This window comes from Homalodisca vitripennis, chromosome 5 (genome assembly GCF_021130785.1).
Source record: "Homalodisca vitripennis isolate AUS2020 chromosome 5, UT_GWSS_2.1, whole genome shotgun sequence".
NCBI classification, from domain to species: domain Eukaryota; kingdom Metazoa; phylum Arthropoda; class Insecta; order Hemiptera; family Cicadellidae; genus Homalodisca; species Homalodisca vitripennis.
Genome location: NC_060211.1, coordinates 146854914 through 146867983, shown reverse-complemented (window position 1 = coordinate 146867983; position 13070 = coordinate 146854914). Strand labels below are relative to the sequence as shown.

Genomic DNA, 13070 nt, shown 5'->3' with positions numbered 1-13070 from the left:
AATGATTAAATACAAATTTAGTATTATAAAAATAAGACGTTTTATATCATCACTTTTAAGAAAAGTTTTAATTTATTGTGTCAAGTGAGGGTGTATTATAATATCTTCAATCCACGTCTGATACGTCTTTTCCATTATTGATTGATTCTATATCCATGAAATGTGACTGAGAAATTTATTTTTTATCAGTTTATTGTTCGTAGAGTACATTGACGAAATAATTTATTTACTGCAATATGAGGTAGTAGATTTACTTCCAGAAAAAGTGTATGTATTTTAAAAAGTGCGTATATAAATTATGTTTTTAAAAAGAGACATTACTCAACAACTAAAAATACTGTCCTGAATACCCGAAGTCCTGAAGGAAGCCGACCCTCGCTGATCCAAACTCTTTCACACGCACACTCATAGACTTGGCAATCATTGCCTGTTTCTCTAATAACATCGATCTGTTTTATAAATTTTTATGAAGTTTCATCAGTTGTTGATGTTGCAGTCTGAAATTAATGGATATTTAAGATTATATTATCAGATCATCGTCCAAGACTTCTGAAAGCTTCGTAACATAACAATTATGAAACTATTAACAATAAGCTTTCAAATGTAACAATGTGAGGCAAAATTCAATAATTTACATTTTCAAACCATCTTTAACTGACCACTAAATAATTAAAAGGCTTATATTTACATTATTTTACTGACTGATATTTAGTATCGAGGTGTAAAAATATTTTTATTAAAATTTAGCAACTTTAATTATTCTTTAAAAGCTTCAAAGCTCTCATAATGTTTTACTTTGTTAACTTTTTAAAAGTTAAATCGTCCAATATCTTAATATGTAATATACTATACTATATTATAATATTAATATTCAATTTATTTAAAACTGCAGAAGCAATACTTGTGCCACATTTAATTATTTTTATCTTTACTGGGTTTCTTAAAGTAAAACATATGAACCATATACAAACAGAAAAAACTTTACGCTAAGCACTGGCCCATGTTTATATAACATTTTTTATTTATTTTTACACATATAACGAGGCCCCAAAATATTACCGGAGAGTTTGAGAACACCCTGTATAGAGCTATATTTAAATAGTTTAGATATTTTGCAATTTGTTACCTCATCTTTTTAGTTTTCAACGGAGATAACATGTTCCATAACAGAATGTCACCTAAAGTGTATAGAAATTAATTTTGTGCGCAACGCTCATATCAGCAAAGTACCTTGATGCCTTAAAGGTTTTAGTGTGTTTAGTAGTAATAGCTCTACAATCCTTTATATACCAATTTTATCCGAACAAAATATAAAATGTAATGATTACACTATTTCAAAGTTATCTTTTGTTTTCATAAGAGATACGTTTAAAATGATCTGTTTAAGAGATACGTTTAAGAGATCTGTTTAAAATGATCAAAATTATGAGAAACAAAGATTTACAACCTATATACTTGTACTAAATGTATAATTGAAAATTAACAGCATCAAAATTATTTGTTTCAATCTAATTTAAGTAGAAGACATTTTTTATAAGTTTTGTTTTAATATTTAAGGTCACTTCCCAAAATTTCTTATGAGGAGTTTTAAAATTACAGTACAAATATAATTATAATTTAGATTAGAACAATTCATCTGATACTAAAAATTGATGTGTTTACTTTGATTACTTGTTTGTAAACTCTATATTTTATATCCTTTTTGAAAACGACATTATGTCGAAATATTACTTACGCTGATATTTTTTCTCGCCAACAGCACCCTGGGTGTTTACCACGTAGAGCTTGGGACAGACCGCAAGGAGAACCGTTCAAGGAATCTCCAACGGTAAGATCATTGATTGATCAGTAGACAGAACATTTGAATATAGTATTCGTGTGAAACACAGATAGAGTCTACAATTGATCAATTCACTCTGTCAGCACTGCGTTTCTCGCTTTAGAGAAAACCAAAACGCTTGCACAGATAAAACCATACGTTTTTTACTAAACAACTAATTTTTGTAGTAGGCTACTAAAGCCAACACTAAATACGCAAGTTTAACTTGAAAGAAACTGTAATATGTAATGTCGATGGAATAATATTTCCGATTAATACTCTTTCAAACATTTGTTTTAGTAAAAAAGTAAAGAAAAAATTATAGCTAATAAAAATATCTATTCTTATCATATTCTTACTCATATTATTGATTTACAAATAAATTCACACAGTAGGTTGGATACACACTTTGTAGTATTTTGTGTGATATGTCCCAACGTTGCATTATATTTTAAAAACAGCCATGTTTCTAAAGTAAATTATGAACTAGCATGAATTTTGTAATATGGTTTTTTATAGTTATTCCGAATTTTACTTAAGAAATTATCAGTTAGCTTTAAAACGGTAAGGAAACACGTTTGATAAAATTATTGATCATCCGACCCAAAACTGTTCAAACAGCTGATGTTTTTCTAAATAATACAGATGATGACATGCATACTATCTGAGCAATAAAACCAGTCAACACCGATAAACCTTAAATATACTGTATATTATAATATAGAAGTATTTTCGCTAAGCATTGAATTTTAAATTTTAATGTAATTATAACTGCAAGGTATATAGTGTCCATGAAGTATTCTATCAAACCTCTCCATGCTATGTTTTAGTTTCAAATATATAAAAAAATTGCATATAAAATATAGTCATGTCTTATTTAATGTACCATCTACCTGTTTGTGAGCAAAGAAGAGTAAATATTTCTTTAAATTGAATAAAAGTATAAGATTCAAAATCTGAAGAAATCTTACAACACATTATAACGGAGTGATAATGCAACAACGTTTTACAGAGTGCAATTCCTCTCTTAAAATATACCAATCGAGCTACAAATGTCGTTTAATTGATGGCTAATATTTTGTTCGTTGTTATTATTTTGAAAACTTGCTACAAATTAGTCTGGAGACATTAGATATTCATTTATCGTAACATAAGGAAACTGCTAAATGTAATCAAATCTTCTGTTTAAAGACCCAAATGATGAATGAATGAAGTTTTAAGTACTATTTTCAATTCGCCTACGTGTAAAGTATGAACTTATAGAGTAATCTTGATAGTAAAGCCGTTTCTTATTTCAACATTGAGCACAGAGTAAATAGGCTGTGTTTGTATATATATATATATATATATATATATATTTTTTCTTAATCGGGAAACAAGAAAAAATGGAATATGAAACAAAAAATACTAAGACCGGAGCAAACTACCATGGCTATAATTATATACTTGATCGGGAAAATAAGGCAAACTCAATAATGACGTCGGAAATATAATTGCTCATACAAGTGTATAGCCTATGAAAGATAACTATAAATATATTTCATGTTTAAGGCAACAAGGCAAACTCAACTTAAGACACATATTTTAGACTGGAAATGAATTTAAACAGCCTACTACAGTGACGTTTTTGGGCGAATTATGTTTTCTAGACTTGTGTGTGTGTGTGTGTGTGTGTGTGTGTGTGTGTGTGTGTGTGTGTATTACTTATTTATTTTTATATATTTATATTACTCATTACATTTAAGATCGTGCACTGCTAGTTAAAATAAATTAAATTTCTAATCTCACTGATGATTTTGCCTACTCTGATACCCCACTTAGAAAATGGGGTATCAGGATATATATATATATATATATATATATACGGTCTTTGAGGAAGAGCCGTAACCGCGGTATAGCCGAAATAAAAACGACTGGTGATGTACCTTGGGGGAGCCTCGTAGAACGGGGTCGTCGAGGTCCTCGGCCAGGGCAGCGGGGAGTCCAGGATCACCAGAAGTCTTGTGTAGGTCTTGTAGATGGAGAGCGGTGGACAACAAGGGGAATGATTCACTCCGAGAGGGTAAATAAAGTAACTATATTGACTTGAAATACATAAAAACAAAATAGAGCTGTATAAACGTGAAAACTGTTCATGTATTGGGGTGGAGTGCGGGCAGCAGCGTGTGTCCAGTACGCCGCCTGCGGAGAGAGTAATTGAGCCGCGTCTTCTTATCTTGAAGGGGTTGGAGCCAGTACGGGCCAGTAACAACACCAGCCGTTAATTAAGAAATAAGTACTGAACAATATATATATATATATATATATATATATATATATTTATATTACTTTATTAATTTATGTCATTTATTTTAACTAGCAGTGCATGATCTTAAACGTGGAAATCCTATAGTAATAAATTATCAAAATTGTATTGTCTGTTAAATGTGTAAACCATGGTCACTAATTGAAATTATTAGATTTGTACCTTACTTCTGTTTAAAAAACATTACAGGGATTTATATTATGTATTACATAATTTAGGCTAAAAATATGTCGCCCTTCGATTTAGAAAATTTCGTTCGAAGTCATAGACAACAACTAGTAATACACAAATGTTCGTTTTCAGACAGCTGGTGTGGCAGCCTTGCCTGATTGGGCTCGGCAAGAAGAACAGGTAAAAACGTTACAATATTTATAACATTGTTGTTATATAGATTTTATGTACATTTTTTCAAATACGCAACCGCAAGTGGGGTGATGCCAAGAGCTATTCAAATTTTGTTTTAACGAGTAAACAAAATACGGTGATATTTTAAAATCAAAATCAGAAATAAATATAAAAGTTATAAATAATATTTACTTTCCAATGAAGGAATGAGGTTTTCAGTATTATCCCTGTTCCCTTATAAAAGGCAAGTTTTTAAATTGAATATCGATATAGAGGCTTACTTAAAGGATTGGCCAAATACCAGTATTTTATTGTTACATTAGGTTTAAGTAACGTTTATTTTCAAATATAACATCTATTTCTGTTAAATTGTCTTATCCAAATTATAATGACCACATTACAAACAAAAATCACAAACACGTTTATTCACTAATGAAATTTACAAACAGGACAAAAATCATTACACGTATAAACTCTCACTGTATAGATCAATGCACCAAAAATGGTCACATATTAAATATGGCGAACACCAATGGCGAAAATTAGTCCTCTATGGATGCCTCTTCTGCAGAATGTGGACAACAAAAAAAGACATAAACAGAAAATTACTCCAAATTTAAAGTACCAAACCTATACAGTGGTTATATATGGTTTATCAGATTAAGTTTCTTACACATAGAGTTATTGTACTTGTAAAGTACATGGCAATAATTATTAGAAATCTAGACACCTATCGGCCGCATATCGGAGGCTCCGCTTTTAACATTGGACTATAGTAAACAAATGCGTTATAAGAACGAATTCGTTATAAATTGGTTAATTTTCACAGTAGAAACTTTAATGTAGGCTTTTGAAGTAGATTTTAATGTTGGGATGCTAAAGAATTGTAAACTAGATGATTGACTGATAATACAAATCTATTTTCAATAAAAAGTGTATACTAAATATAAATTATAAACATATTAACTAAATCAATTAGTACATTTATAATTTTCACGCGCATAAATACAATCAAATCTAAGATTTTATAGTGACCTATGTATTGATTTAAAACCGATTACTATTTATAAATGAGTTTGAGAATTCTTTCGACCAGCTCGTCCACGTAAGATGTCTGTGACAGTAAAGTGAATTATTCTACAAAACTACATTGAACACCTTGAGTAATTCAATCACTGCGTAATATATTTCATGAATTATATTGCTTTGTTATTAAATTAAGTGCTGATTTTTTGTAGTTTAAAGTTTATTAATCTATACAATGAGTTGTCCATGTTGTCAAATATAGATCGAAGTCGGATGCAAACCACGAAAGACATGGTCTAGGAAGCCACCGCGCGATGATGACTCTGATCAGGTATGATCATGCATATTGCAACTATTACAGGCTTTTTTTAGTGAAGTGAACAGAAAACAATCTAGATAAAATTAAAGTAACAGGAAAATAGTATATTTATAAATATCTACTGAATGCTATATGCCTCGGTAATAATCTGTTGGGGTAATGCAGGTAAGTAACATCACTATAAAAATACTTTCGTAATATCAAGTTATATTATTTATTTTGAGTTTGTTTATCAAAATATATTTATTTCTAATTATTGTAGATATCCATATATGTCTGTGTGTATTATAAATTTCACAATGAGGAGTACATATTTAGAGGAAATATAATATAATATATATTATAATAAATATTATATAAAAATAGAAATATAATATAATATAATAAATAATAGAGGAAAAAGTGTTATATTTTAGTAGAAAACCGCCATCAGGATATGAATTTAAATAATATATTATATTGCTATAATACTAATATATAAAACATTTAATAAAAAATATAAATGTAAATTAATTAGCAAATGGAGCCAAATTTGTTCGAATAGAATATTGTTAACGAATGATTTTTAATAGTTCCTCACACCAAGATAGAATATCGAACTCTAATGTGTGTGTAATTATAGACAATTTTTATTTTGACTCACAGAAACCATGCACGAGTCAATTATTACTGGCTGAGCGTTAGCGAATACTCTGGCAGTTGCAAATATTTAATTTATTTTTGTCTGCCTGTCTGTCCGCACGATATCTTTAGAACGAATTAACCAATAGACTTGAAATTATGCATGAAGCTTCATTTATACATGAGCAACATCGATTAGACGTTAGCAACTATTTTAAACTGGAATCACGGGTAAAGTTGGTGGCAGCAAGAAAATCGCAGATTAAATTTGTGTCTGTGCGATACTATTGTTAAGGTGTCGTAGAGACGGGAAAATAATATTTATCCTCCAGAAACTTCTAAGCAAACTGAGGACAGTCTATGACATTGTAACAATATGACATAGTAACACATGTAACATAATGAAATGAGCTATATACTTGAAATGTTTGCGTATATACATCCTCAGCGTAGCCTGTCACGTGACACGTACCGTGACTTACTCCTACCTTGTTGTCTAACAAAGAGTAAAACAGAAGGGATTTTCTGAAAACAGTAACTTTTTACTCCTAGGTCAGATTCCGTTATATGCCCCCAACGCTTAAACTTATTTCAATGAACTTTATAAAACGACGTGGTTGAGTAACAGAACTAACATTCCATCAATCAACAAGCATTTTCAGGTATTGCGGTCGGTATTGTTGTCGCTGTTATCTTATCTTTCTCGAGAATCCCGATTACGGCAGGCCGCTCGGCATCTCACATGATTATTTAAGTTTTTTACACGGTACATAATTGCCTTTCCATTACAATTCAATTTATATTTCTGATCAGCCCCTCTAGAATTTGATATTTTACTGATAGGTATACTGTCTCGAGGGATATTTTTGTTTCGTTGACATCATTGATGGCCGGAGGCACTCGCATTTTGGGTGGAGGAGTGTGATCAAGAATAGAAACAAGTTTTGTGTGTTTTTTTCAATAAAGAGTTTAGTTTTTGTTTGGTAATGTTTGTTTTTGTTGAATTTTTGTGTTTGGAGAAATGTAGGGGTGTGGTCGATATAATACGTAAGTACCTTTTTTTCTTAGCTAGTAACCAATTGTAATTCATTATAATCATCCGTAAATGAAAAATTAGCGTTGGGGGCATAATGTTTAGTTCTGTTACTCAACTACATCATTTTATAACGTTCTAAGTTCATTGAAAAAAGTTTAAGCGTTGGGGGCATATAACGGAATCTGACCTTTACTCCTATATAAACTCTATAAAAACGGCACAGATTGCTTTATAGTGAAGGCCCTTTTTGTAAATAGTTATATTATTAAGAATATTTAGTATTGCAATTGAAAAAGTCCTCACGTTTTATCCCAGTTGTTCAAATCGTATTATTGTATGTGACTTCTTGTTCATAAATCTAACAAAACGCTAAAGTAATGTACTGCTAGACATGCTATGCATTTATGATATTCTATAGACTACTCATGAAGTGAAGGGTCATTCCTGATTATATAAACTGTAGCTTTGTCCTGTGTCTATGCAGACTTGTAATTTGAAATGCGGAGACATTAAAGGTGGTTAAGAGGGCTCTTTGATGTTAATTAATCCTTGAGATGTCTAATTGTTCCTTACATAGATTTCAGTATTTATAATGTTGTGTATTCAGTTAGTATTATTATTGCGTGACTATAATTAGTGACTATTGCTTTTATTTCTCCCTGTTTAGCCCACCGCCATGACGTCTGCGCCAAAATGGGCGCATTCAGATTTTACTGTGGTAAGTGTAATCTTTACAATCACTGTATTTCATTTTTGGTTAGTTTCATTTCATTAGTAATCTTACACACTGTACAGGATAATTAAAAATCATTATTGAACCGAGAGGTCCTTCTTAAAATCGAGTTCTTGTCCGTTTGTGTAATAATTCCTTATGAAAAGTCCTGCATACTTGAAACTTTGTGCACATATTTGTTTTGGTTCACGGAAGAAGTGTATTAATTTGGTGGCCAAAAGGTCAAAGAGCAGTCCATCCATCTGTTTGTGTGTTTGTGCAATATTCTTGATAGAAAGGAACCTAGAGACATGCATCTTGTTAGGTTCAAATCAAAATAACTCACTCTCTAAAAATGCAGCAAAACAATTCATTAAATTTACATACTTCTTTTAAAATGGAATGAATATAGATATTGGTGACTTTAAAATATATTTTGTAAAGTAATATTTTACTTATTTTACTATTTGACAACTATTACCACATGTTCTATAAGACCCATTGGGTGAAAAAGAGTCACCGTAACATACTTTGATGAGTTACAACCGAACGAATCGGGACAGTAATATAAAGTAAAAATTAAATTAAATTAGTACGGGGTGTACACAAAAGAAGTAAACAACTTTGTTTAAAATTACAGCGAAGTTTTACTAACTTAGAAAGAGTAACATACACGATTAAAAAGATAAAAACGTCAGGTGTTTTCCTATATAATACAAGTGCTCAATCTGTGAAATCTCGGCTTACTTTGCAGACATCGATTCTAAAATAAAATGTTGACCAAACTTTTTGAGGAGTGGCCTCATCAACACTTTGTACTGCATCAGTAATGCGATGTCTGAGCTCCAAGAGATTCATCGGCAAAGGAGGAACAAAAACTCTGTCTTTCACATAACCCCACCAAAAATCGCACGGAGTTAAATCCGGGCTTTGTGGAGGCTAACGTAAGAGATGCAAATTGTCGTCAGCAGCACAGCCAATCGAGCGCTGCGGTAAACTCTCATCAAGGCAGTCTCTTACATCGTTCAGACAGTGTGGTGGTACACCAACTTGTACCCAAACTAAGTAATCACTGTCTTCCTCTAGTTGAGGCATCAACCATTCACTCTCCATGTCTAGGTAAACAAATCCTCTGAAGGTTGCCTCTTGAAAATAAAAAGGACCATACACTTTTTTCTTTGATATAGCACAAAATCACGTTTAGCTTATGTGAATCTGTCTCATGTTCAATAGACGCTCGAGGATTTTCGGTCCCCCAAATTCTTACATATGTTTGTGTACTTTACCACTAATGTGAGACGTTAATTCGTCACCAAAAAGGAGTCTTTCATAGAAACCTTCGTCTTCCTGCATTTAATGTAGATCACCACGCAACTAAATCCGTTTCAATTTGTTCGCCATCAGTCAGTCTTTGCAACAACTGGAGTTTGTAAGTATATGTATTTTTTCCATCATAATCTTCCAAATCGTGAAATGTGACATTTGAAGCTCAAATACCCACCTTCCGCGTTGATATTCTCGGAATGTGTACAACAGTTGTACGAACTAACTCAACCTGAGCATCACACGTCGATGGTCTTCCTGAGCTCTTCCATTTTCTTAAACCATTCGTGGCCTTGAACTTCGATGCCAATTGTAGACTGATTTAATATTTGGAGGGGCTCTACAATAACGTGTCCGAAAACGACGTTGAGCAGTGGTAGCAGATCTAGTTCTTTAAAACTACAGCACACAACAAGACTTTTATGTAAGAGCATTGACCATTGTTAACCCAAACATTTAAACAACTTACTTTTGCTACATTGTTGGCATTGTTGACAACAGTCAGCTGTGTGGTAAACTCTTGCCGTGTTTTCCACCTTATTGATACTAACCGCAGCGATGTTGGACACGTAGCTTTTGGTAAATTGATATACAAAGTTGTTTATTTCTTTTGTGTACACCTAGTATTATCATATCATATCATATCATGTCATATCATAAAAGTGTATATTATATAATTAAATAAAGTTTTTTTACTTACAATATCGCAAAAAGGACTAGTAATGTTCAGAGCTATGATCTCGGACAACCCTTTTCTTGGTCCAGGAAGGAACTCCGGTTTTGGGGTCAATGGGCAGTTCATCCATATGTGCGAGAACTCTTTCGTTACCCTCTATAGGGTCCTTCCTTTATCCGTTTTATCAGTTTATTTTTTGCGAACAGTGAACCGTATTTATATTTTCCCCTATGCATTTGTAATGTTATATAAGTCTATGAAATCATATAAGGGCCAAAATAAAATATTTTTGTTTTGATACTACTAATATGAACTATTTCATAAAATCTGTACGTATAGTCATAGCACGTTTATATTTATTGATGATGGAATACATTTCTAGGAAGTTGATGACACAGAGCAAGACGCAGGAGAGATGAGTCCAGAGCCTGAGGTATTTGTAAGCTATTACATTATTAAGTTTTGTTCCTATGACTAGTACTTTAAAACATAAAAAAATATTCTTATCTGCCATTTTTTGTTTAAAAAGATCGGTGTTCAGTCCCTAAATATTTTGAGTCTTATAGCTCAGGAAGGAATTAATTTTTAATTTAATAGCATGTTTGTATAATATACGAGTATGATATAATGTAATTTGGAACTATCATGAGTGAAAAAATATTATGTAGCTTGTAGCATTAGGTTAGTTTATTACGTTATTTATTTAAAAAAAAAACATATATTAATTGGTATGAACACCTAAACTGCTACTTTTTCTTTACCTTTCACAGGCGACAGGACTGAATCTACCGAGCTGGGTTGCGGTAACTATATTTTATTTTCTATTTTATTTTTTGTAGTCCATTCATAAATAACAGTTAGGCTAATATAGCTTACTGTTGACTCAATAAATAGTACATCAGTTGAAAGTTCAGCCTAAAACCGGTTATTTTCAATTAAATCTCTCTTTCGCTGCCAAAAATGACCATACAAGAGCTTTACTTACTCGTATGATAGTTGTCTGTAAACTTTTTGGTATACACAACATCAAAGCTAACACTACCAATCTGTATTTTTTGACACGAAGACGTGGCTAAGAAAGGGCGTAACAAGGTTTGTTATATATTGTATAAGTATTTAAATACGGTAATTGAAAGAAATTATATAGAACTGAGGCTTTTCTGTGACAACTGTATTGGCCAAAATAAAAACCATGCCTTATCTATATTTTGCAATTTTCTAACCATTTTCTGAAAATTAAAAAAAGGTGTTACAACAACTGTTACCTTCTTATTTGTTGTTGTTGTGTTGCTCTGTTAATTTCTAGATAGCCCTTTCATTAGTTTCATAATACATTGAAAGTATATTAATTGTGAAAACAGTTTTTTTTGGAAATTATTTTAACCACATTTTTACATTAGTTTGAGATTTTCTTAAAAGTGCAAACCTTTACAAACCTTAGGATTTAATTGTATGAACAGAGCACTTAAAACTAATGTAAAAAAGTGTAACCTATATTAATCACTACGTTAGCTTTCAAGAAAACGTGTTTTCTGAATTTATTTTTATCAAAATAAAAAGTATAAAGTTTTTGATTTCCAAAAAGTTGTAATGTCTTGACTTGCGTTCTTATAAAAAAAACAAATCAGTTTCGTGGAGGTCGAAATTTAAAGGTAGAAAAAGGGTTGAAAATAGCAATAATTATTTTCTCACAAATATTATGTTTCCGTAACTTGAGACACTTAAACAAACCGCCAAACTCACAAATATTAGTCATATCACTGTTAGATAAGTATATAAACAGACATAAAGTCACAAATTTCAGCCAGATTATGTATGGAATTTTTATTTATTTTTAGGAAGACGAAGCAAGAGCGAGAGAACTATGTGCTCGTATTCCAGGACCTGAGATATTTGTAAGCTAATATTATTTTTATTCTCATGAGTAGTACTTTAAGTACTATTATATAATAAAATAAAATATTCTTAAGTTTTCCTCCCTACGTTGATTTGACGATTACATATAACTAACTAATGCAGATTAATAGTCATTATAATGTTATAAAATTAATTTTCAGTTATTGATTATTAAGGCCTACATGTCTTACACATCTTTACAGTCCACTAAATGAACAGCACATCTGGTGGAAGTTCGGTTTTTAAACCGGTTATTTTTAATGAAATCCCGTTGTCAATTTTCCTTCACATTAATAAAGCAAACATAAAATGATTTCCATTTTAATTATGTAGGAATACGTATTATATTTTAGGATATTTTGAATTCTAGTGAGTTAAAATAACCTATAAGTTAAATTGTATCATGTATTGAGACAACATTGACATGTATATAGCAATGATAGGATTCATGAAATATTAGTATTAAAGCAAGACGTTTTAAATGTAAATAGTAAAAGAAAATCATATGTATTGTCTCAAGTGAGGGTATATAATATCATCTTCAGTCCAAGTCCGATAGGTCCTTTCCATTATTGATTGATACTACATATTCATCAAATTTGATTGTTTCCAAGGTATTCTGCATTAGTTTATTGATCGTAAAGTTGATTGAAAAAAATATTTTTAATACGACCGAATTGGGAGATTTACTTGTAGAAAAATTATATTTTCATAATGGAGTCGTTTTTTGAAACATTGTCTGAAAACTTTCATTTTCACAGTATATTGAATGCAACTTTTGTGCTTGTATGTAAAAAGGTATTGGATATTTTCCATTTTGTGCTATTTATCATGCGTTATACAGTATAGGTGAAGGAAATATGTTTTATAATTATAAGATATGACATTGAGTTACTTTTTGCTTTAGTTTACTCAAAGCGGTTTCCAGGCTAGAATCCTAAGAGAGAGGAGTTTTTTATGGGTATTCTACGTAAGTAGGAGTCCCACACTAC

General features: G+C 31.2%; 1 protein-coding gene across 29 annotated transcripts in view; it reads left to right on the top strand.

Annotated features, from left to right (window-relative positions):
• Positions 1 to 13070, top strand: part of LOC124362986 (proteoglycan 4-like) — a 121278-nt gene that overhangs the window by 66321 nt on the left and 41887 nt on the right. For all 29 annotated transcript variants that reach the window (XM_046817939.1, XM_046817940.1, XM_046817957.1 and 26 more), the window contains 7 exons: positions 1760 to 1828; positions 4428 to 4475; positions 5758 to 5826; positions 8139 to 8189; positions 10565 to 10615; positions 10953 to 10985; positions 12021 to 12077. In XM_046817939.1, the coding sequence (XP_046673895.1) occupies positions 1760 to 1828; positions 4428 to 4475; positions 5758 to 5826; positions 8139 to 8189; positions 10565 to 10615; positions 10953 to 10985; positions 12021 to 12077 (378 nt within the window). The remainder of the gene's footprint in view (positions 1 to 1759; positions 1829 to 4427; positions 4476 to 5757; positions 5827 to 8138; positions 8190 to 10564; positions 10616 to 10952; positions 10986 to 12020; positions 12078 to 13070) is intronic.